Source organism: Rhineura floridana, chromosome 3 (genome assembly GCF_030035675.1).
Source record: "Rhineura floridana isolate rRhiFlo1 chromosome 3, rRhiFlo1.hap2, whole genome shotgun sequence".
NCBI lineage: Eukaryota > Metazoa > Chordata > Lepidosauria > Squamata > Rhineuridae > Rhineura > Rhineura floridana.
In genome coordinates this window covers 20,432,995-20,456,366 of record NC_084482.1, presented here as the reverse complement: position 1 = coordinate 20,456,366, position 23,372 = coordinate 20,432,995, and the positions used below count along the sequence as shown (strand labels likewise).

Below are 23,372 nucleotides of genomic sequence, written 5' to 3'. Positions count from 1 at the left end.
GTGGTAACATTTTAGACTGGAAGTGTCCATTGACACTGGAGGGCAGGGAATTAACAGCCCAATTAAGCTACAATCCTGGCCTGTCATATTGAGGCATCCATCAGGAATATGGAAGGACAGGGTACAGTGATGTGACTTGAAATGATTTTTAAGTATATAAACAGAGAAACAGGAGAAAAGCCAATGACCCGTCTAGTCCAGCATGCTGTTCTGGCAGTGGCCAGCCAGGTGGTTATGGGAAGCCCACAAGCAGGACAGGAATGCAGGATTGTGACTCCCAGCAACTGGCATTTGGAGAGAGAACGCCTCCAATAACCAGAGATAGAACATAGCAACTGTGGCTAGTAGACATTTATAGCCTTATCCTCCATGAATATATCTCATTGCCTTTTAAAGCCATCCAAGTTGATGGCCATTGCTATATCTTCTAGGAACAATTCCATAGTTTAATTGTGCGCTGAGTAAAGAAGTACTTTCTTTTGTTTGTCCTGCATCTTCCAACATTCAGCTTCATTGGATGTCCATGAGTTCTAGTATTATGAGAGAGAGAGAGAGAAAAACTTTTCTCTGTTTTCTTTTCTCCACGCGTCGCCTCTATCATACCCCCCATTACTCACTTTTTTCCTGAACTAAAAAGCCCCAAATGTTGTAACCTTTCCTCAGCAGTACTGGGACCATTAGGGGAACTTCTTCAAAGTTGGATGAAAATTTCAAGGTGTGCAGAAAAGAGGTACAAGGGTTTGAAATGCTTGTCTGCATTAGCACAAATCCATAGGCTGGTTATATGTTTGCACATAGCTTGCTTACTAGATAAATGTGGCTGTTAAATAAACCTACTTTGTACCTTGGTTGTTCAAAACATTTGTAAAACGATGTTCATCAATTTTCATAGGCCTTTTCTCTCTCCTATTTCGTATAAATCATGCTTTCTTATTTAACTAAGCAATCCTGTACACCACCGGTGGGGAACCTTCGGCCCTCCAGATCATAGAATCATAGAATAGTAGAGTTGGAAGGGGCCTATAAGGCCATCTAGTCCAACCCCCTGCTCAATGCAGTAATCCTAATTGAAGCATTCCTGACAGATGGCTGTCCAGCTGCCTCTTGAATGCCTCTAGTGGAGCCCACTACCTCTCTAGGTAATTGATTCTGTTGTCATATGGCTCTAACAGTTAGGAAGTTTTTCCTGATGTCCAGTCGAAATCTGGCTTCCTGCAACTTTAGCCCATTATTCCGTGTCCTGCACTCTGGGATGATCGAGAAGCGATCCCAGCCCTTCTCTATGTGACAACCTTTCATGTACTTGAAGAGTGCTATCATATCTCCCCTCAGTCTTCTCTTCTCCAGGCTAAACATGCCCAATTCTTTCAGTCTCTCCTCATAGGGCTGTGTTTCCAGTCCCCTGATCATCCTTGTTGCCCTCCTCTGAACCTGTTCCAGTTTGTCTGAATCCTTGAAGTGCGGAGACCAGAACTGGATGCAGTATTCAAGATGAGGCCTAAACAGTACTGAATAGAGGGGAACTAATACTTTACGCGATTTGGAAGCTATACTTCTGTTAATGCAGCCTAATACAGCATTTGCCTTTTTTGCAGCCACATCACACTGTTGACTCATATTCAGCTTGTGATCCACGACAATTCCAGGATCCTTCTCACATGTCGTATTGCTGAGCCAAGTATAACTCTGCATTTGGTTTCTTTTTCCTAAGTGTAGAACTCTGCATTTATCCCTGTTGAATTTCATTCTGTTTTTTTCAGCCCAATGCTCCAGCCTATCAAGGTCCCTTTGAATTTTGTTTCTGTCTTCCACGGTATGAGCCATGCCCCCCAATTTTGTATCATCTGGAAATTTGATAAGCATGCTCTGTACCTCCTCATTCAAGTCGTTAATAAAAATGTTGAAGAGCGCTGGGGCCAGGACTGAGCCCTGTGGTACCCCATTCGTTACTTCCACCCAGTTTGAGAAGGAACCATTGATAAGCACTGCATACGATTCTGTAGCCAACTGTGGATCCTGCTGACAGATGTTCCATCCAGCCCACCTTTAGCTAGCTTGCTAATCAGAATATCATGGGGCACTTTGTCAAAAGGTTTGCTGAAGTCAAGATATATTATGTCCACAGCATTCCCACAGTCGACAAGGGAGGTTACCCAATCAAAAAATGAGATAAGATTAGTTTGGCAGGATTTGTTCTTCATAAATCCATGTTGGCTCCTAGTAATCACTGCATTGTTTTCACGGTGCTTACAGATTGACTGCTTTATAATCTGCTCCAGAGTTTTTCCAGGGATTGATGTTAGGCTGACTGGTCTAGTTCCCCAGTTCCTCCTTTTTGCCTTTTTTGAAGATAGGGACAACATTAGCTCTCCTCCAGTCATCTGGCACTTCACCAGTCCTCCATGATTTTGCAAAGATAATAGACAGCGGTTCTGAGAGTTCTTCAGCCAGTTCCTTCAATACTCTAGGATGCAGTTTATTGGGCCCTGGAGATTTGAACTTGTTCAAAGTGATTAGGTATTCCTTGACTATTCCTTAGTCTATCAATCTCAAGCTCCAATCCTGCCCCTTTTATTTCATGCTTCCCGGGAGGGTCACAGAGCCCTTTTTGGGAGAAGACTGAGCCAAAGTAGGAATTGAGCACTTCTGTCTTTTCTTTGTCGTCTGTTATCATTTTGCCATCCTCATTGAGTAGCTGTGCCACTGTTTCTTTTCTCTGTCTCTTACTATGGATGTACCTGAAGAAAGCTTTTTTGTTGCTTTTAGCATCCCTCACTAACCTCAGCTTATTCTCAGCTTTAGCCTTCCTGACACCATCCCTGCAATTCCATGATACCTGTCTGTACTCTTTCTTTGTGGTCTGGCCTTCTTTCCACTTTTCGTATGTGTCCTTTTTTGTTTTCAGGTCATCTCTAAGCTTTTTGTGAAGCCACATTGGCTTCTTCTGCTGTTCCCCCCTTTTTTCCTAGTTGGTATTGCTTGCCATTGTGCGTTTAGAATTTCCTTTTTTAGAAACTCCCACCCATCTTGGACTCCTTTTCTCCTTAGGGGCGCTTGCCATGGAACCGTACTTACAATTGTTCTGAGTTTATTAAAATCAGCTTTCCTGAAGTTCAGGGTGCGCATATGGCTACTCTCAGCTTTCGCTTCTGTTAAAATCAAGAATTCAAGTATGGTGTGGTCACTTTCCCCCAGACTTCCTATAATTTCCACTTCATCCACCAAATCATCTCTATTGGTTATGTGTGCTGGGGCTGATGGGAGTTGTAGTTCAGCAACTGTATTTCTTAGTAGACATAAGAACATAAGAAGAGCCTGCTGGATCAGGCCAGTGGCCCATCTAGTCCAGCATCCTGTTCTCACAGTGGCCAACCAGGTGCCTGGGGGAAGCCCGCAAGCAGGACCCGAGTGCAAGAACACTCTCCCCTCCTGAGACTTCCGGCAACTGGTTTTCAGAAGCATGCTGCCCCTGACTAGGGTGGCAGAGCACAGCCATCATGGCTAGTAGCCATTGATAGCCCTGTCCTCCATGAATTTGTCTAATCTTCTTTTAAAGCCGTCCAAGCTGGTGGCCATTACTGCATCTTGTGGGAGCAAATTCCATAGTTTAACTACGCACTGAGTAAAGAAGTACTTCCTTTTGTCTGTCCTGAATCTTCCAACGTTCAGCTTCTTTGAATGTCCACGAGTTCTAGTATTATGAGAGAGGGAGAAGAACTTTTCTCTATCCACTTTCTCAATGCCATGCATAATTTTATACACTTCTATCATGTCTCCTCTGACCCGCCTTTTCTCTAAACTAAAAAGCCCCAAATGCTGCAACCTTTCCTCGTAAGGGAGTCGCTCCATCCCCTTGATCATTCTGGTTGCCCTCTTCTGAACCTTTTCCAACTCTATAATATCCTTTTTGAGATGAGGCGACCAGAACTGTACACAGTATTCCAAATGCGGCCGCACCATAGATTTATACAACGGCATTATGATATCAGCTGTTTTATTTTCAATACCTTTCCTAATTATCGCTAGCATGGAATTTGCCTTTTTCACAGCTGCCGCACACTGGGTCGACATTTTCATCGTGCTGTCCACTACAACCCCCAGGTCTCTCTCCTGGTCGGTCACCGCCAGTTCAGACCCCATGAGCGTATATGTGAACTTCAGATTTTTTGCTCCAATATGCATAATTTTACACTTGTTTATATTGAATTGCATTTGCCATTTTTCCGCCCATTCACTCAGTTTGGAGAGGTCTTTTTGGAGCTCTTCGCAATCCCTTTTTGTTTTAACAACCCTGAACAATTTAGTGTCGTCAGCAAACTTGGCCACTTCACTGCTCACTCCTAATTCTAGGTCATTAATGAACAAGTTGAAAAGTACAGGTCCCAATACCGATCCTTGAGGGACTCCACTTTCTACAGCCCTCCATTGGGAGAACTGTCCGTTTATTCCTACTCTCTGCTTTCTGCTTCTTAACCAATTTCTTATCCACAAGAGGACCTCTCCTCTTATTCCATGACTGCTAAGCTTCCTCAGAAGCCTTTGGTGAGGTACCTTGTCAAACGCTTTTTGAAAGTCTAAGTACACTATGTCCACTGGATCACCTCTATCTATATGCTTGTTGACACTCTCAAAGAATTTTAATAGGTTACTGAGACAGGACTTTCCCTTGCAGAAGCCATGCTGGCTCTGCTTCAGCAAGGCTTGTTCTTCTATGTGCTTAGTTAATCTAGCTTTAATAATACTTTCTACCAGTTTTCCAGGGACAGAAGTTAAGCTAACTGGCCTGTAATTTCCGGGATCCCCTCTGGATCCCTTTTTGAAGATTGGCGTTACATTTGCCACTTTCCAGTCCTCAGGCACGGAGGAGGACCCAAGGGACAAGTTACATATTTTAGTTAGCAGATCAGCAATTTCACCTTTGAGTTCTTTGAGAACTCTCGGGTGGATGCCATCCGGGCCCGGTGATTTGTCAGTTTTTATATTGTCCATTAAGCTTAGAACTTCCTCTCTCGTTACCACTATTTGTCTCAGTTCCTCAGAATCCCTTCCTGCAAATGTTAGTTCAGGTTCAGGGATCTGCCCTATATCTTCCACTGTGAAGACAGATGCAAAGAATTCATTTAGCTTCTCTGCAATCTCCTTATCGTTCTTTAGTACACCTTTGACTTCCTTATCATCCAAGGGTCCAATCGTCTCCCTAGATGGTCTCCTGCTTTGAATGTATTTATAGAATTTTTTGTTGTTGGTTTTTATGTTCTTAGCAATGTGCTCCTCAAAATCTTTTTTAGCATCCCTTATTGTCTTCTTGCATTTCTTTTGCCAGAGTTTGTGTTCCTTTTTATTTTCTTTATTCGGACAAGACTTCCATTTTCTGAAGGAAGACTTTTTGCCTCTAAGAGCTTCCTTGACTTTGCTCGTTAACCATGCTGGCATCTTCTTGGCCCTGGCGGTACCTTTTCTGATCTGCGGTATGCACTCCAGTTGAGCTTCTAATATAGTGTTTTTAAACAACTTCCAAGCATTTTCGAGTGATGTGACCCTCTGGACTTTGTTTTTCAGCTTTCTTTTTACCAATCCCCTCATTTTTGTGAAGTTTCCTCTTTTGAAGTCAAATGTGACCGTGTTGGATTTTCTTGGCAATTGGCCATTTACATGTATGTTTAATTTAATAGCACTGTGGTCACTGCTCCCAATCGGTTCAACAACACTTACATCTCGCACCAGGTCCCGGTCCCCACTGAGGATTAAGTCCAGGGTTGCCGTCCCTCTGGTCGGTTCCATGACCAACTGGTCTAGGGAATAGTCATTTAGAATATCTAGAAACTTTGCTTCTTTGTCATGACTGGAACACATATGCAGCCAGTCTATGTCCGGGTAGTTGAAGTCACCCATTACTACCACATTTCCTAGTTTGGATGCTTCCTCAATTTCATATCTCATCTCAAGGTCTCCCTGAGCATTTTGATCAGGGGGACGATAGATCGTTCCCAGTATTAAGTCCCTCCTGGGGCATGGTATCACCACCCACAACAATTCTGTGGAGGAGACATGTATAGGATTGCACTGTTATAATCAAATGTGATCCAAAGGTAGTTGAGATTTCTAAGTACTCAGCACCATTTGATTTAGCTGCTGATACTACCTGTAAATAAAAAGCAAATTTGGGTCTTATTAAGGTGACCAGATACCAAAGAGGACAGGGCTTCATTATCTTTCATATTGGTGTGGAAGAGGGAATATTCAGCAGGTGCAGCTTTGGCCTACAAGAGTGGGAAATGCTGTACCTTCCACATTGTCCTCTTTTATACCTCTGTGAAAGGTGCTGAAGTCATCCTGTGCATTCAACATAGCCCACTGGTCTTCATCTGGTGGGCCGAGGTCTGACCTAAGGTGAGTCATAAAGGCAGTGCTACTGTCGTACAAATATATAGTAAAAAATTAATAAATTGATCCTCAAATGCATGCTTAGGTTGAAGATGGGCCCCAGGTTTGAAAAGCTTGAAGAGTACTGTCATAGCCCATATAATCGCTAAATAATCAAGTGTGGTGTTGTTGTTAAAAATATGAATGTTGTTTGAGCATTTCCTGGGTTTTACCTGTGAAGATGATGGCTGGCTGAAAGTTTAGCTCTGGTCTTCTCTAGGCTGGCGGGAGCAAAGGAACATAGGAAGATGCATTATATTGAGTCATGCCATAGGTCCATTTAACTCAGTAATTGTCTTCTCCAGGGTTTCAAGCATGAGTCTTTTCCCAGCTATACCTGGAGATGCTGGAGATTGAACCCGGGACTTTCTGCATGCAAAGCATGTACTCTGCCAGTCAGCAATGGCCCTTCCAAGGGAGGGAGTTAACTCTGATCCTGATGCTGAGCTAAGGGTTGGGTGAGCCAGCAGTGTAACTGATTACAGATGAGGAGGGATTCTGAAAAAGAGCTGTCGAGGCAGAAGACTTGGCACAAAATTCCAGTTCATTTTGTAAACCTTGTGGGAATTACTGCTGTGAATGCTATGGAGTTTCCAGCTCTAAATGGGAAGGGGGGGAGGAACCAAGCATAAACCAAATCTCATTTTTTCATATTTTTTCATGCTTTTTAGATGCATTTGTAATCCTGTTGTCTGTTTTGTGCTACTCTTACAATTGTATGGCTTCTGGCTTAATTTTTTAATTTTCATTTTTGTAAACTGTCCTGGGAATATAATTGAAAGGCAGTTAAATAAACAAACCTAGAATAAATAAATATTAATATTTCACAGGGTGGTGAAGAGACCATCAAGAAGGTGACACTCCCAGACAACATTCACCCTTTCATCAGGTCAGTTGGGGAAACAACCAGAGAATTTTTGACATGGGCTAGCATAGAGAGTTTGCACATCCTGAACTGGCTATTTAGCAACCCTTCAGTCTTAAAGCATTTGTTAAGTTGTGCTGAGAATCACTCTGGCATTAGGAGATATGGACTACATTGCATTGTGGGTATCTGATGGAGAATATGAGCAGGAACTATAGATGCAACTATCAATGAGGCTCAAGGACAGGCTTTCTTCAGTGGTATTCTGTTTCCCGCTGAGATTTGAACCACTTTTACCAGTGATCTGAGAAGAGCCCAGTCTATACTTGGAAATTTGAACCACGAGAAAGCCCTTGGGTGCTCCTAACACCATGAAAGGGGTGGGCTGCAATTAATGTAGCTCCGAGGATGATTCTTCAGACATGGAGTAGAGAAAAAACTTCCAAGGCCTGTTGAAGATTCTGCATAATGACCAGAAAATGTGCAGAATTCCCTCTGTGAACAGATTATGTATACATTCTCCCTAAGGCCTGGTGAATATGCATAATAGCTGGCTGTTATGCACACTAACTGCTAAACTTACATTACCCCAACATATATACACACATGTATAAATATTTCTGATTCTGAGGCCATACCTGCAGTCGTGTACATTGTTTTGCAGACAAGTGCTGAAATGAATGCATCATACTTATATGATCTGCACAGAACAAAGAGCTGCTTTTTTCTCCGTTTTCATCTAGTAATGTTTGTGTTGTTCTGCTACAGCTGGATGTGGCGTTTCTGCAAAATGATGCCACGTTACTTTGCACCTTTTTTCAGCAGCGCAGTTTTGCCCAATACTAGGCAGGAGCATATGAAATGCCAGTGACAAGCTGCATCTGCCAAAATTCCCTCTTCTACAGAGTATTACTTTTTTTTAATTGGAAATATTTATATGCCACGTTTCAGAGCAAAGCACAGCTTAAAAAAGATAATTAGCCTCATATATGTAAGAGGATAATTTAGCTTCATATACATAGCGGGAACACTGTGCTTCCAGATGGCTTATAGTATAGTCTATGTGCGGTGCATCTAGGCCAGGTCCTTGGTGATCTTCCTTTTTACCCATCCACCTGTGAACCATTTTGTCTATCCACCAAAGTTATTCATCTGTCTCTCTGATATTCTCCTCTCTGTTGCAGTGAATCAATAAACGTGGTAATGCGTTACTTCAAAGAATATGCACTTGTTGAGCAGGACATACTTGGAAATAAAGAAAGCTACGAAAAAGTGTTGGCTTTGGTTCCAGAGAATATCCTTTCTGAAAGGCCTAAGGAGCATAGGATGTGCCAGAGAGGAGATCTGCAACAATGCACTAGTAACATGCCCATAAAATCAGGGATGGGGAATCTGTGGCTGTCCTCATGGCCAATGGTCAGGGATGATGAAAGGTGTAGTCCAACAATATTGGGTCACAGCTTCCTCATCCCTGCCATAAATGGTCAAGTATTTGGGGGCAAAAATTGAGATAGCCCTAGGCTGCTACACCACTGGTGCTTGGGTTGATGCTGGGGTCAGGAAGTAGTTTTCTCCTGTCTGCTTTGTAGGTTTTGCAAAAACGTTTGCATCCCTGGTCGAGGCTTAAGGTTCTTTGTAGCCTGGAACCACCCACTTCCCTCATACTTTAGATGGCAGAGGGACCAATGATAGGGCTTCAGCTGCTGAGCAGAGCATATGGGCAGGCTTTTATAAAAGCGGAGTATCTGGTCTCCAACCATTTAGGGCAGCAGAGTGAGAGATGCACAAAGAGGATCAGTTGTGGCTGTAGAAAAATCCAAGGACCAAAGAGACAGCTGCACTGGACAAATAGATATGGGTCCCAACACATTTCAAGGGAAGTCTTTTATCAAGTGAAATCAAATACTTTTTTTAAAAAATTGCTTAGGACAATTTTTCACCTAAGCAGACACTTTCTGGGAACCTTATATTTGTGCTGCTGTCTTCTTTTGTTGTTCTCCACAGAATTAAGGAGCAGGACCCTGAGTTGGTAGAATGGATCATACTGCTTCAGGTTGCAAATCACAGGAGGCCTGTTTTTGAATGTTCTTACATGTGGGGGGAAAACCCAAATCTCTCTCCAAGTGGGGTGGGGGTAGAATTGCAGATAAGGGAGAAAAGGGTTCTAGGCCAGTCCTTTTCCTGCAGGGCTAGTTTTCTTCTTGCAGGGAAGGTTTTCCATAATGGAACACCTCAATATGTGACATGCAAGCAGTCTGAAATGGTGCAGTCCACCCCAAGACTTCATCTCCACTGTATTCTGCTGCAGCACACATACACCATGACTTCAGGTGTGGCTAGGGAAAGGTCTGGGAGGTAAACCAGAACAAAGCCTGTCGCTGCAAGGAAAGATTAAAGTTTCACCCCAAAGCAGACTTACTTACAAGTCTGTTGCCCGTTGAGGATCAGATTGTCTCTCTGACATCCATAATAACTAGGCTTATGTACTGGCAGCTGGGCTGATCTGCTAGTGACCTACCTGACCATTACAAATTGCAGAGAGAGAGAGACCTGCCAGGAGGCTACGTGCAGTAGATTTTGAGCACTTGTGGTTGGGGGGGAGGGTAGACCTATGGGGCACAACCCATTTACAAATTATGCGCAGCCTTTTTCAAATGAATGGGGGCAGTGCCTTATGTTAACGTATGTGTGTGAGAGAGAGGGAGAAGTGGGGGGATTTAGATTTTCTGTGTCCATGATGGCTATGTATGGTTTCCAGGATCTGAGGCAGTATCCCTCTGAATACCAGCTGCTGGGAATCACGAGTGGGGAGAGCGGTGCTGTGCTCATCCTGCCTGTGGGCTTCCCATAGGGATCTGGCTGGCCATTGTGAGAACAGGATGCTGGTCTTGATGGGCCTTTGGCCTGATCCAGCAAGGCTTTTCTTTCGTCTGTATGCCTCAGGCACCAGAATGTCTTAAGCCAAATGTGAAGCTCCTTAACAATTTGGTCACCAGTTCGAAATGAACTCCTACTGGAATTCCCTAAAAAGCTTGATTCAGTCCAGCGCTGGGAACTTTTGAAAAAAGCAGTGGACAGACACAATGTAAGTAACTGAGTTGCTTGGGGAGTGGGGCATGTATGTGAGTCAAAGGAAACTTTTGCATGAGACCCCAGGCTGCCAGCACAGGGTGATGGGGAGCAATGCAGCGTAATAAGAAGCTAAAAACGTTTCACTTCCTGGCTAAGGGTTGGAATTGACAACTGAGTTCTGAAGCAATGAGATTTTGTTCATACTGCTGGGATGGGCAGAACATTTGAATCTGGGAAACATTGTGCTTTATATTCTTGTGGGCCAGTGCACTTTGTCCATCATTCCAGAGAGGGCTGCTGTAATGTCCAGCATGGCTAGAGACCAATGCCGACTCTGTGATCTCTGGAAAGGCATCCCTTAATGTGGAAAGGCAGTGCATGCAAACCCTCTCAGTCTGGCTCTGACCTCCTTGGGTACTCCGTGCAAAGTCACAATGACAGCGCATTGGGGGCACATGCCATTCTTGGGAGGGGGAGGGGGCCTGACAAAAGTCCTACCCTGCCGCCCTCTAGAGCTTACCCTCCTGGGATACTTTCCATGTAATAGTCTAGGATTGTGGTGGGAAGAGAGTGGAAGCTAGCCGCTCCCATGTGAAGATGTTTTTATTTTCCCAAGATTTTTTAACATCTAGAGATTTTAGTACCAATTTTGTTACTCTGCTTTCATGCTGCTTTCCCCCCACCCTGCTGTTTTAACTGATTTTTAAATAATTGTTTGGGTCCCAGCTAAGGCTCCAGTGGCAGAAGTATTACATAAACAGTTCCACTAGCAGTAGCGAGATGCTGTGGCCAGCAGAAGGGGGCCAAGATTTTTTGCCAATCTGCCCTCATGTATCTAGGGATATAAGAAGGCAGCGATTTCTGTTCCAGTCTGTATCCATCACAACCAGCGCCGTTTCTGTTCCGCCACAGTTCGGTTTCCACCAAATATGTTATTCTCCATGCTAATTTACATAGTTTACATTAAATTCATAACTTACATAATTAATGAAATAATTATTTCCACACCTTTCATTTAAAGGTAAAGGAGACGTCAAAACAATGTAACAAAAAGTCATGAATTGCATATTGTTTGCGGACTTAAAAAACAACAATGTGAAGGAGCACCAGTCATATTTGCTTGACTGATCTCCTTTCCTGAACACAGACAAACATGGGAATTGCATCCATCTCCACTTCTGCGTCCACTTAATGCAGAATTCTCCAACATCCTTAGCTGTCGGTCTTCTGCTCCTTGATAACCTACTCTGGAGAGTTGGGGTATAAGGGTAGAAACACACTCACTATTCTGCCAGTTCCACCTCTCTCTTCTGAAAACAGGGATATCTGATGCTAGTTAAACCCTGCCCCTTTTTACTGTAAAGCCTGGTGGGGTCAGCTCAAGTGCATTTTTTTAAAATTCAGCTTCAAAGAGATTTCACAACTGATTGGCAGATCAACCCGTTCCCCCTCCCCAGGTGTGGCCAATGGAAATGCTTTGCTGTAGGCGACTAGTGTCCTCACAGCCTAAGAGGCAGCACAGGATGAAGAGGAGGTGAAAAACCTTCTCTGGCCCTATTCTTCAGTGGGAGCCTCTGTTAGATACCAGTTCTCCCTGCAGACAGAGAGACCCCTTCCATTCACAGAGGGCTGGTTAGGATCAAAGCATGTGCTGTTGGTTTTAGTTATAATTTCTGTTGAAAGGTGGTATGTGTATACATGATTTAAATGTCACCCACATGCCACTAGATGGCTGTCTCTGGATCCCTTTAATACAGGGATGGGGAACCTGTTCCTCCTCCATATGTTGCTGGGCTCCAACTGCCATCATCCTTGATCGTTGGCCATGATGGCTGAGGCTGATGTTCAGTTGGGAATCCAACAACATCTGGAGGGCCACAGATTCCTCACCTGTGCTGATTTAATCTTCCCCATTACAAAACTGTTTGGCATTGCAGTCATAGCAGGTGTCCTCTTGGGTGCTATTGTGGCACAACGCCTCCTCCAGGACAGTAGCCTTCCTCTAGGAAAGGGGTCACGTATGCATGCCTGCAAAAGATCTTTCAAAGTATGCTTTACCATTTCTCGCTTTCTTCCAAGAACACACTTAAGAAAACAGCGCACACTGAATCAGAGATCATGCTTCAGTACTGCTTTCCGCGGCTGGATATTAATGTTAGCAAAGGAATCAACCACTTGTTGAAGAGCCCCTTCAGCGTTCATCCCAAAACAGGTTGGTTGCATAATGCTTCAGCTTAACTTCCATTGGTCAAGATGGGAACCTAATAAGGATTTGGATGGGATTTCCATCAGTGAGTTGAAGTATCCCCATAGGCGGGCCAAGTGCACTGCATGAGCTTGGGCTACTCCTTGTCTCTGCCTAACTTACCTTTCAGGGTTGTTGTGAGGATAACATGAGATGATGATGCTTAGATTGCGCTGAGCTGTTTGGAGGCAGGGTGAAATTAAAAATGTGTCAGTCAGTAGTAGTAGTAGCAGTACATTGTTTTTTCAAAAGCATGCAGAGTTTTCTCTTTGCTGGTAATCAGAACATGCTTATTTCCCCCCTTTAGGACGTATTTCAGTTCCAGTTGACCTGAAGAAACTGGATGAATTTGATCCGTTCGCTGTTCCCACTATAAGGTATGAATGATCTGGCTTTGGGCAATGTCATTGGAGCACAGGGGCGGTGGAATGCAGCACACGCCGCCACTTGTCAAGTCTCTTGAAGCACGGAGCAGGAGCAGTCTGTTCAGTTCCGTTACATAGTTCCGGGGTAGCCAGTGTGCTGCCCTCCAGGCGTTGGTGCACTACAGCTCCCATCAGCCCCAGCCATCATTACCAACAGTGAGGAACAATGGGCACTGTAGTCAAGCAGCATCTGGAGGGCACCACTCTGGCTACTCCTGTCCTGACGTAGTTAAACCCTCCGATTACTGGGCCAGGGCTTAGGATGATAACTGCAACTTGCCTAAACAGAAGGATCCCTGTTCTCAGAGCTTTTTTTTAACCGGGGGGAGGAAACTCCTGTTCCTTATTCCTAATTTCCTATAACCCTTGCCTCTCTTCCCCTGCCACAACCCAACACTCTTCACTGTTTGTTTGATTGATTGATTTCTTACCTGCCTTTCATCATAAGGCCCTGCTACCCCCTGCAAGGCCTTGGTTCCAGCTGAAGCCAGTTGGGGCTAACAAGGAAGAAGACAACTGCCAGAGGGTGGGGAAGAGAGCTCCCCTTCATAGAAGCCACCCCTAGCCAAGGCTCCCCACCCACCCACTGTCAGGTTTCTTTTAACATGTGCCGGGGTAGGAGTAGTTGGGGGCCCGCCATTGAGGTAATATTGGGCAGGGGGCGTAATAGCGGATGGAGGCAGACTGGCCGTTACAGGGGAAGGGATATAAGACATCTTTGTGCTTGCATCCCTTCGGGTCCCGCTTCTAACCCTCAGGACACTGGTAGCTATGCTGGGAACTCCCTGGATCTTACTGTCCTGCTGATGAATGCAAGGTCAGTGACTAATAAAACCACTTTAATTCAGGACTCAATCCTGGATGAATGCGCTGACCTTGCTTGTATTACCGAAACCTGGCTAAATGACCAAGGCAGAGTAGGCTTCTTCCAGCTCTGCCCACCAGGTTTTGTGGCACTCCAGTGGCCTAGATCCAGGGGACCGGGAGGTGGGGTTGCAATTGTTTGCAGGGAATCTATCTCCCCGTCAGGTACCCTGTCCCTAACACCTCCAGCTTTGAGTGTGTGTGCCTGGCGTTGGGTCAGGGAGAGAGAGTGGGGATTCTGTTGGTGTACCGTCCACTCCACTGCCCAACAGTCTCCCTCCCTGAGCTGGTGGAGCTGGTCTCGGCATTGGTATTGAGGTTCCCCAGGCTGATTGTTTTCGGTGACTTCAACATACATGCCAAGGTTAGACTCACAGGCCCGGCTCAGGACTTCATGGCTGCCATGACAACCATGGGGCTGTCTCTATTATCATCTGGACCAACGCATGTGGCAGTACACACACTTGATCTTGTGTTCTGTTTGGGACAGGAAGAAGGTGAACTGAGGGTGGAGGGGTTCTTAGTGACTCCGTTGTCATGGACAGATCACCACCTGACAAGGTTTAGACTTTGTGCCCCTGGTAACATTTGCAGGGGTGAAGGGCCGATTAAGGTGGTCCACCCCAGGAGACTCATGGATCCAGAATGTTTCTTGAATGCTCTGGGGGATATTCCCAGCATGGCTGGCGATACTGCCGAAGCCCTGATCAATCTCTGGAATACGGAGGTGACCTGGGCGGTGGACACTATTGCTCCAAAGTGCCCTCTCCCACCAGAAAAGGCCCATAATACACCTTGGTTTACTCAAACCTTGGGCCTGATGAAACGGCAGGGATGACGGCTAGAGCAACAATGGAGAAAAACTCAGTTCGCTTCCGATCGAACACAGGCTAGAGCTCATTTTTGAGCCTATCATGTAGCAATGATAGCAGCAAAGAAAAGGCACCTCTGCCACCGTTGCGTCTGCTCAGTGTCGTCCGGTGATGCTTTTCTGGGTAGTCCAGGGTCTTTCAGGCTCTGGCCCTACATTAGACTGAGCCCTCAGTCGCTTGCTGTGACATGTTTGTGAGGCACTTTGCAGATAAAATTGCTTGCATTCGAACTGACTTGGACTCCTCATTAACTACAGGTGTGCCAGATGTCCCCGAAGCTTCCTCTTGTCATTTTTCTATGGATTCTTTTCAGCTTGTGAAGCCTGAGGATGTGGACAGGATTCTGGGAGAATCGAGGGCCACTACTTGTTCCCTTGACCCTTGCCCATCCTGGTTAATCAAATCTGCCAGAGGGGGAGTAGCTGACTGTTTTTTTTAAGGGAAGGTTCTATGCCAACATTGTTGAAGGAGGCTGTGATAAGACCTTTGTTAAAAAAAGCCTTCATTAGACCCTGCGGATCCTAACAACTTCTGCCCAGTCTCTAATCTCCCCTTTCTGGGCAAGGTGATTGAGAGGGTAGTGGCTGCTCAGCTCCAAGTTTTCCTGGATGAATCGGACCATCTAGACCCTTTTCAATCAGGCTTCAGGCCTGGCCATGGGACAGAGACTGCCTTGGTCGCCCTGCTTCATAACCTACACCGGGCATCAGACGGGGGAGTGCATCCCTGTTGTTGGTGCTGCTGGACCTCTTGGCGGCCTTCGATACGATCGACCATGGGATCCTTCTGGACCATCTAGCTGGGATGGGATTGGGAGGCATTGTTTTACGGTGGCTCCAGTCCTACCTGACAGACAGGACCCAGAAAATGGTGCTTGGAGACTACTGCTCGACCCCTGGCTGTTGGCCTGTGGGGTTCCGCAAGGTTCCATTCTGTCTCCCATGTTCTTTAACATTTATATGAAACCTCTGGGAGAGGTCATCAGGAGACTTGGGGTACAATGTCATCAATATGCTGAAGACACTCAGCTCTATCTCTCCCTACCACCTGATTGCAGGGAGGGAGTGCTCATCCTAAATCGGTGCCTGGAGGCTGTGAATGGCTGGATGTGGGCTAACAAACCGAAACTTAATCCAGACAAGACAGAAGTGTTGCTGGTCAAGGGAAAAACTGCATCAGGGACGGGGTTGCAACCTGTTCTGGATGGGGTTGCACTCCCCTTGAAGGAGCAGGTCTGCAGTTTGGGAGTCCTCCTGGATCCTGCCCTGCTACTGAATATCAGGTGGCTGCGGTAGCCTGGAGTGCTTTTGGCCAACTCAAACTGGTCTACCAGTTGCGTCCATTCCTGGAGGCAGTTGACTTGGCCACAGTGACACATGCATTGGTGACATCGAGGCTTGATTATTGTAACGCACTCTACGTGGGGCTGCCTTTGAAAACAGTTTGGAAATTGCAGTTGGTCCAAAATGCAGCAGCCAGAATATTAACTGGAGCACTGCGCAGGGAGCATATCACCCCTGTGCTTTATCGACACCACTGGCTCCCAATTTGTTTCCGGGCCCAATTCAAAGTGCTGGTTTTGACCTTTAAAGCCCTAAATGGCCTTGGACCAATGTACCTGAGGGACCCCTTACGCCCATATGTACCTGCCCGATGTTTAAGATGATCTGCCTCTGGTCTCCTCTGTGTGCCTGGAGTGAAAGAAGTTAGATTGACAGGCACGTGGGAGAGAGCTTTTTCAGCTGTGGTCCCCAAGCTTTGGAATACTCTACCCCAAGAAGTTCGCTCTGCTCCCTCCCTGTTGGTTTTCCGGAGACTTCTGAAAACGATTTTGTTCCGGAGAGCCTTTGGGAGGGACTGAAGGTAAAGCCTGACGCTGATTTTATGCCTTCTATTAAATTTTACCTTTGTAGTCCCTTTTTACCAATCCCTCTCTCTCTCTCTCTCTCTCTCTCTCTCTCTCTCTCTCTCTCTCTCTCTCTCTCTCTCTCTCTCTCTCTCTCTCTCTCTCTCTCTCTCTCTGTGTGTGTGTGTGTGTTGTAATTGTATTTTATGTATTGTAATTTATTTTAATGTTTTTGTGATTTTACTGTTTACAATTTTATTATGTACATGTTTGATTTTATTTTTGTAAGCTGCCCTGAGTGCCCTATTATAGGGTAGAAGGGCGGGATAGAAATATTTTAAATAAATAAATAAGGTCCTGGGATGGGTTACAGCAATATAAAAATTCAATATTAAAATGTGTGAAAGCAATTTATTATGAATCTCCCTTGATTTTTGTGCAGCTCAGAGCTGGGGAACCTGTGGCCCTCTAGATGTTGTTGGATTCCAACTCCCATCACTCACAGACAGCCAATGATCAGGCATGATGATGGGAGTGGTAGTCCAACAATATCTGGAGGGCCACAGCTTCTCCATTCTTGGTGCAGCCTGATCACAGGCACTAGTGAGCTTAGGAGTGCTTAACTCTGCATAGGACTGAGCTGTTTAAAGAATTCCACCCTATAATCCTGAAGGCATTTGTGATTTGTTAATGTATTTTATTGGAAGTTGTAACTGCTGCTTTTTGTAAATTGTATTGTTTTTATTGATGTACTTTTATATTTGTGTTTTTTGTAAGCCGCCTTGAGGGCCTTTTGGCCAAAAGGCGGGGTAGAAATAAACAACACCAACAACAAGGTGGATCTGAGGAAATAATGCTTCCAGGAAATAATGCTTCCGGGAGACTTCGACATTCGTAAAGAGAAATGCAACGATATTTTAAAAATCCTAAACTGAAAGATCAAAGCTTAACATTAGCTTCTGAATTTTAACATCCCAGGCTGCAAAAATGCCTATTCCCGACTTCCAAATCCAAGCACATTTTCTTTTTTAAAAAAACTTTTATCAACGTTTTCCTAAGAAATGCCTCCTTCCACATCAGGCGGTATATAAATTTAATAAATAAATAAATAAATCGTAGTTGGAAGACCCTTTTCCAGGTGTCCCCACCACTGGAGTCAGGTGGGTTGATTCCAGCTGCAATGCCCCATTCACAGCATCTTCTCCCCAGGGAGGCTTCTCTGGCGCCTCCTTTACTGTCTTTTCAGTGCTGTGTGCTGCCTCCCCAGAACCTGGGTTTTGTTTTCGTTTTTACCAAATGTATCCAGTATAATTAGCGTGTGCTAATGTTGTCAAGCATTATAATGATTTAGTGATACCTTCCAAATCTTGTGAGATTCCCACTGTTTCTTTTTTGTTTTAGCCACCTCTGTCACGAGCTGGACACGATTAGCAACAACAAGGGTGATGCAAAGGAAAATGAAGGAGAGCCAGAATGCTCTCGGAGGAGCAGAGGTGAGTGGAAAGACAGCATGAGATCTTGAGAAGTCTTTGCCTGCTTTCAATGCTGTTCTTTGTTGTCCTCACGGATGTGTGTGTTCCACGGGGGTGTGTGAGAGAGGAATTAAAAGGCTGTACCAATAACAACTGAATTCTGCAATGGGATGCAGTGGAGCTAATTAGCGTTACATAGAGAATTATGCAAAACAGGAGATGCTAATTAAGAGCTAGGAGTCATGCAGGGCACTGAAGCCCTACCTGCAATCTCTGAAACTGTGGGGAATTCAGCAGGTCTGCTTGCCAGGAAGGAACTGCAGCCTGCCCCGTGAAAAGGCAGGCTGGAATGAGAGTGCTTTCCCCAACAGTCACTGGGCAATTATGTAGCCCTGTAATGAGCTTGCTCCCACCCCTCAGGTAACATCTCACACACATTGAGGGCCAAACCAGACATGTGCATGTTGATAGCCTAGGTTTGGCTATAAAGTGGAATGGCGGGATTAACTTTTAACACTGAACGGAGCACAGATGGAAAAGATGTGAGCGACTCTCGCAGCACCTTACCTTCTTGCATTCTGCTACTTTAAAACTTTTTCTACATGCTGGCTCATTTCCAGAATGGGTTGTGGGGGGGAAATATCTTAAAGCAGCAGCACGCAAGAAGGTCAAGTGGGGGAGAAGACTGGTTTTGCTCCCACCTCTAGGCCCTTCTGTTTCATGTTAAAAGTTAATCACCCTCTCTACTTTATAGCCAAACCAGTGACTGTGTGTTTATAAAACACATGCTCATCTGGTTTGGCCTTCAGCCTTCAGAAGTGGGCTCTTCACAAAAAAGATCTTCTAATGCAGAAAGCTGGAGCTTTCAGGGGCTGACACTTCACAGTTTTCTGTTACAACACAGCTGGGGAAACCTGTGGCCTTGCAGTTGTTTTGGGCTACATCTCCCATCATCCCTGATAATTGGCCATACTGGTTTAGGGCTGATGGGAGTTGGAGTCCAGCAACATCTGGAGGCCCACCGGTTCCCTCAGATCTGTTTTACAGTGATTTAGTTAAGCGTGGAAAATGAAACAGCTTGACAATATACTTTGTTTGTTTCCCTCCCTGATTCTTTTATAGACTACAAGAAAACCAGCCTGGCTCCATATGTGAAAGTCTTTGAACAGTTCCTGGAGGAAATGGAAAAATCTGACATAAAGGAACGTCTCAAGGCTAGTGGTAAGAAGTTGAGTCAGAAAGAGGATGTTGGCTTGAGCTGCCTGTAACAGTTCCCAAATGTTGGTTGCCCCTGTTGGTTTAATCAGTCTAGGGACTTGGGGAGGGTCTTAGACTCTACTTTTTTGAGAGCAGGGTCCCATCTGGGTCCCTATGTCTCCAGTGTCCTACAAGCCAATCGACATGAAAGGGGAGCATGTTAGCCACTGAGAAGAATCTTCTAACATGCTTCCTTGACCTTTCCTGCTGATTGGAACCAATCAGAGTGAAAGGAGGTGAGTCAGCCACTAAAAAGACTCTTCTCAGTAGCTGTCTCCTTTCATGCTGATTGGCTCCTAGGGATGTCTGTTGTTGAGGAAGAAGGCATTCACAAGGATTTCATTCTCAACCCAGCAGCAAAACAAAATAATGGGAGGACGATAATGAAGGGATCCTGCACTTCTGAATTTGCCACTACACTGCTGAGTTTAATAGGAGACCCACAAGTACTTGGCTTTACAAGGTGTTTTTATTTACAGAACATCTCCATTTTACAGAACAAATGTACGGCAGCTCCATTGCATCCCTTGTTTTGACATTTGATCTGGTTGTTCTCGTATGTCTTGATTTGGAGTTTGGCTCATTTTGCTCTGTGACTTAAACATATGGTAAAACCACACATAAGAAACATGGGTCTTACCACCCAAAACAGCTGCCCTGTGTCCCTCCACCCCACCCTGATGTGGTACAACTTCCCTTGATGCCACTGCATGGTCCTTCTCTGCTTCACATGATTGGCTGCAGCTAGCAGAGGACAGGGAAGTCACACAGCACAGTGATGTCAAGGTAGCAAGGAAGATTGTATTGCATGCTACAGAGCAGGGAACTCAGCATGGGGCTATTTTGGGTAACAGCACTGTACTTTCATTTGTTTTTTCTTTAAGGACCCAGGCATACCTTTGTCATCATCATTGTGTCAGGATTACAGTTTATTTCCCTAATCATCCTGGTTCTTTTTTTATCTACTGCAAAAAAATAAAAATAAAAAATCCATCGTTGCTCAAAATCCAGAACCATTGTACAAAGCCAACTTAATGTAGATGTTTGTTTCTGTAAACATTCCAATGGGGTGTGTGTGTGATTAGTGACGTGTTCCTCTCCTTCCATTTGTCACCTTTTCCCCATGGCCACCTAAAGTTCTGGAATACCAAGTGTAACTTAAAAAAAAAAAAGCATGCAGAGCTGTCATTCCAGCATGCATGCTCGTACAGCAGGATTTCACTGGCTGGAGTAGAAAAGAGGAAAGGGAAGGGTGTGACTTGTAGGAACTGAGCTCTCCATCTGAACACATCTCATCACTAGTGTGGAAGGGAAAGAACGCAATCCTGTTTCAAAAAAGAATGAATGAATATGATGGTGTGGACAGTCAGTTGCAGTTTTGCAATGGAAAAGATTTTTTGGGAGGGGGAAACTGCGAATAACTCACTATAAAAGTGGAAGGGCCCTAATAGTGTGTACTCCCACCCTTCCAGGCTGATTCCTGGGACAGAATTTTTCCCATCCAGCCATATAAAGTGTTGAACGACATATTGGATACTTTCATACTGTGCCTTAACAGAGTTTCTTTCCCCTTTTTAGACATGCAGCTGGATTTCTGAAGGTTGTTGGACTTTTGATGTGCTGTAACTATGACTCTTTCATGCAGCCAGATAGCTGTGATCATCTACTGTGGAACTTTCTAAAGGCTGTTTATTTTAACATCTTAGAAGGAATTTCTTTCATGTTATCCTTTTAGGTTTTCTTTATATTTAAAGCTCTGTTGTCTTATAGATAATTAAATTTTCATAATTAAATTTTTCAAAAGACACACAAACATTGTTAGTTTGCTTACAGTCTGAAATGGAGAGGAAAACCAATTCCAGTTTGCAAAAATTCTCTTGGGTGGTTGCACAGAGTCAGAAGGTCACTTCCAGATGACTGTTTGTGGGGAGGTTAGATGACACTGGCTACTTATTGAACATCTGTTCTGATTTGTTTTTCAGGGAGGTTAAATAACTTTGCGACAAGCAATTGCTATCCCTTCCAATTTGGGGGCAGGGGGGAAGGAAGAAGCTTTATTGCACAAGAGCACCAAAACAACTTTTAATAGCACAGCTTGAATTTGCATGTGACTGAATTCTATCCTCAAAATAGCTACACTCTAGAAGCTTCCAGGGTGCTTCCACACTAGGCAGTTAGTTTGGAATTGCCACACTTTCTTCACTGGGGTGTAATCATTGTTAATCAGGGGGCAAAATCGGGGCCCATACCCATCATACCAAATTCTGGCCTATGCATCAACCTTCACTTGATCATTCAATCCTGCCTGGTTCAGTTGACTCAGCAGCAACCCAGTGCTCTCCTCTGTCCACTTCATGCCATAGTTGCTATGTGTGTAGGCCTAACATGGAATGAATTAACAGTCGTCATAACCCTGGCCACTGCCCAGCAAGTACTTAACAGAGTGGTGAAGCCACATCTGCAGCCATGCTGCTCAGGTCAGAAGGGGCAGGGTAGGCAGATTGCTGTCCCATCCTGGAGCTGGTCCAACGATTGGGCCTGATGCTGTCATGTGATGGCCGTGGGGCCAGCTTGGGATCCAACAGATGCTGGGCCAACAGCCCCACCCACAGAATGCAACACTTGGGCAGAAGAGGGAGTTCTGCGTTGATGGAGTGGTGCTGAGGGCAGCATGGCTGGGTGCAGGGATACCTCTACCCAATCCAAACCTCCCCCACCAGCCTGACGCAAAGAGGGTTTTGGACTGCTGTTCACAGGGCGTACATACAGCAGCAGCATCCATCAGTATTATCCTCTGTTTTTGCAGGGGCTGTGTCTTTTCTCAGACTGCAGAAAACCTGACTTTTTTTTAGATAAATGGAACAGTAGCACAATCTCTGCAGGTGTGAAGAGCTTAGTGTTACGCTTCTGTCTTTCTGAGATGCGAAGTATGGTTTCAACATGTGCAGTGAACATTCATTATAACTTTTTCTGATTGGTTTCATGTTACTGCTCTTCTTTTCATATATCTTTTATCTTTAAATTCACGCTAAAATGCTAAATGTGTGCACAATAGTACTTAACCGAAATAATTTTGTTAGTTTAAGAATTGGTTTTTATTATTATTATTGTTATAATGTATTAAAGAAAATTGCTACCTTTCCAGTCACCACTTCAGCAGTGATTGTTTCTTTTTTTTCCCTAATGCACATTTCTAATCCAAAACTAACATTCACTAATAGGCAAAAAAATCCTAGCGGTTTAAGAACATACCTATAGCCAACAGATATTTCTATCAAATTTTTTAAAGTGGGGAAATTGTGCAGCTGTAGTGAATGCACCAGGGGAGCAGGAGACCTGACCTCCTCTCTGAGATATTGGACTCCCCTACAAATTTGTAAGAATGCAAACACAATATGGGTTGGCAGGGCCGGCGTAATACGGTAAGCAAGGTAAGCATGGCAGGAGGGCGCCACGCTTGAGGGGCGTCAAAGGTACTCTAAGCCCAGGAAAAAAATTAAAAACGCCTAGAAAATATAGTAATAAATTACTACAAAATGTATATTTAAAATCCGCTACAATTTCTAGCCCTGCAGGACCCCAAGCATGGAGACGCTAGCCGAACAGCAGCCCTGCCACTGGCTCGCAGCATTTTCCCAGCTGCTGGGCGCCCCTACAATGCAGCTGGAGGATACAGCCCCTCCCCTCTGCCCCATGCTTCAGTCCCAGGGAGGAGCCTGGGAAATGTAGTCTCGTTCTGGCGATTGACCAGAGGGCTCTCCCTCCCTACACGAAGGAGAGGGAAAGGGGAGCAGAGGAACCACCCACACAGTCCTGACCTGCTATTAATAAAACTAGACCAGTGTTGATTACGGGCATCACGAGATCGGATCCGATCAAGGCAAGACAGGCATGCCAGCGCTGTGACCGAACACTGCTCTTGTTCTTTTTTAAGCAAGTCCTCTTAATTCAAAGGTAGGAATCTTGGCATGACAAAATAGACAAAGGCCTACAGGGTCCAAGATGAGGGTGGATGACCCCTGCTTTGTCTC

The 23,372-nt window shown here is 44.9% G+C and overlaps 1 protein-coding gene across 2 annotated transcripts in view; it reads left to right on the top strand.

Annotated features, from left to right (window-relative positions):
• The window catches only part of PRIM1 (DNA primase subunit 1), a 28,594-nt gene extending 6,127 nt beyond the window's left edge, over positions 1 to 22,467 (top strand). Inside the window, exons 6-13 of one of the 2 annotated variants that reach the window (XM_061614873.1) lie at positions 7,254 to 7,312; positions 8,473 to 8,582; positions 10,282 to 10,373; positions 12,440 to 12,572; positions 12,913 to 12,982; positions 18,014 to 18,105; positions 19,207 to 19,305; positions 20,920 to 22,467. In XM_061614873.1, coding sequence (XP_061470857.1) covers positions 7,254 to 7,312; positions 8,473 to 8,582; positions 10,282 to 10,373; positions 12,440 to 12,572; positions 12,913 to 12,982; positions 18,014 to 18,105; positions 19,207 to 19,305; positions 20,920 to 20,939 — 675 coding nt within the window. In that variant the 3' untranslated portion in view covers positions 20,940 to 22,467. The remainder of the gene's footprint in view (positions 1 to 7,253; positions 7,313 to 8,472; positions 8,583 to 10,281; positions 10,374 to 12,439; positions 12,573 to 12,912; positions 12,983 to 18,013; positions 18,106 to 19,206; positions 19,306 to 20,919) is intronic. The other variant, XM_061614872.1, reaches the window with a different exon arrangement.
• The last annotated feature ends 905 nt before the right edge of the window (positions 22,468 to 23,372 follow it).